Source organism: Cygnus olor, chromosome 14 (genome assembly GCF_009769625.2).
Source record: "Cygnus olor isolate bCygOlo1 chromosome 14, bCygOlo1.pri.v2, whole genome shotgun sequence".
NCBI lineage: Eukaryota > Metazoa > Chordata > Aves > Anseriformes > Anatidae > Cygnus > Cygnus olor.
The window spans coordinates 505,044-506,577 of NC_049182.1; the positions used below are offsets into that span (position 1 = coordinate 505,044).

The 1,534-nt window shown below is 67.0% G+C and overlaps 1 protein-coding gene across 1 annotated transcript; it reads right to left on the minus strand.

Annotated features, from left to right (window-relative positions):
• POU4F3 (POU class 4 homeobox 3) lies at positions 1-1,534 on the minus strand. Its single transcript, XM_040573446.1, has 2 exons — positions 1,186-1,534; positions 1-890 (listed from the first exon to the last, which is right to left on the minus strand). The coding sequence occupies exons 1-2, from the start codon at positions 1,303-1,305 to the stop codon at positions 9-11; spliced, it is 1,002 nt and encodes a 333-aa protein (XP_040429380.1). The 5' UTR covers positions 1,306-1,534; the 3' UTR covers positions 1-8.

Below are 1,534 nucleotides of genomic sequence, written 5' to 3' on the forward strand. Positions count from 1 at the left end.
GGCCGCCGTCAGTGCACGGCCGAGTACTTCATGCGCTTCTGCTTCTGGCGCTGGTTGCAGAACCAGACGCGCACCACGTTCTTCTTGAGGTCCAGCTTCTCGGCGATGGCGGCGATCTTCTCGGAGGAGGGCCGCGGCTGCAGCGCGAAGTAGGCCTCCAGCGAGCGCTTCTCGGGCGCGGCGATCGAGGTCCGCTTGCGCTTGCGCTCGGCGCCCGCGAAGAGCTCGGGCTTGGCGGCGCGGTCGCGGTGCGCGGCCTCGGCCTCCTCCAGCCAGGCCTGCAGCACGGGCCGCAGCGCCGTCATGTTGTTGTGCGACAGCGTCAGCGACTCGAAGCGGCAGATGGTGCTCTGGCTGAGCGAGCCCACGCCCGGGATCTTCAGGTTGGCCAGGGCCGCCCCCACGTCGGCCTGGGTCACCCCCAGCTTGATGCGGCGCTGCTTGAAGCGCTCGGCGAAGGCCTCCAGCTCCCGCGGGTCGGACTCCGCGTCGGGCAGGCAGGGCGCGGCGGGCAGCGGCGGCGCCGGCCCCCCCGGCGGGCCCACGCCCACGGCCAGGTGGCCCATGGCGCCCAGCGGGTGCGGCGGCAGCGGCGGCGGCACGGCCGGGGGCTCGCCCAGGCCGCCGACGGCCAGCGAGGGCGAGAGGTGCTCCAGGAGGTCGCCGTCCAGCGCCGGGTGCGCGGCGTGGTGCGGGTGCGAGGTGAGCGCCGCGGGGTGCGGCAGGGCGGCGGGGGCGGCCGGGGCGCAGGGGACGCTGCTCATGGTGTGGTAGGTGGCGTCCGGCTTGAAGGGGTGGCTCTTGCCGTGGGAGACGATATCGACAGCCGCCAGAGCCTCCGCGCGGGCCAGCAGGCTCTCATCAAAGCTTCCGAATATATTGCCCTGGAGCTGCGAGCAAGAACGCGCATAGTGGAGTCAGTGGGGAATACTGTCATCTCCGGATTAAAAACCTTGCCGAGCACAGAGATGCCTCCTCAAAGCTCAGGTCATAAAAATTAATATGAAGGCAGAAGCTTTGCTCGAAGAGACGTGTGGATCAGAGACGAGAGCGAGAGGGAGAGGGGAGAGGGGGGGAGAGAGAGGCTCGGAGATACGCGATTGTTCTGGTGACATGAAAAAAACATTAAGCGAGTGCCTGTCAAAAATTGTGCCTTAAAGCGGTAATTATGCTTAATCTACATACCTGCGGGGCTGGGAGGCAAACTCTGCGCATAGCCTCCGAGCTGGAGTGCAGGCTGGAGTACTTGGGCTCCTGGAGGGCAGCGTGCATGGTGAAGGGCTGCTTGGCGTTCATGGCCATCATCTTTGCACACCTCGCAGGTAGGCAGCCCGTGACATCGACTCAGGGTTGTCTCTCTGCCTCGCCACTGTCAAAGTGAGCTATTTTCAATGACAGAGCTTCCCTCTCCGCGCCCGCTCGCGCCCCCCCCACCGCTCCTTCACTCATCTTACACGCTGCCTGCCAGCCACGGGCCCCGCGCCCCGCGCAGGCGTGCTGCAGGGCGGCACCGGAGGGCACCGGCACCGGGGCA

Bases quoted from the DNA above. Each gene is read 5' to 3' on its own strand.
- POU4F3 (XM_040573446.1), bottom strand. From the start codon at position 1,305: ATGATGGCCATGAACGCCAAGCAGCCCTTCACCATGCACGCTGCCCTC. The intron at 891-1,185 runs GTATGTAGATTA...TCTTGCTCGCAG, and splicing joins TTTGCCTCCCAGCCCCGCAG to CTCCAGGGCAATATATTCGG.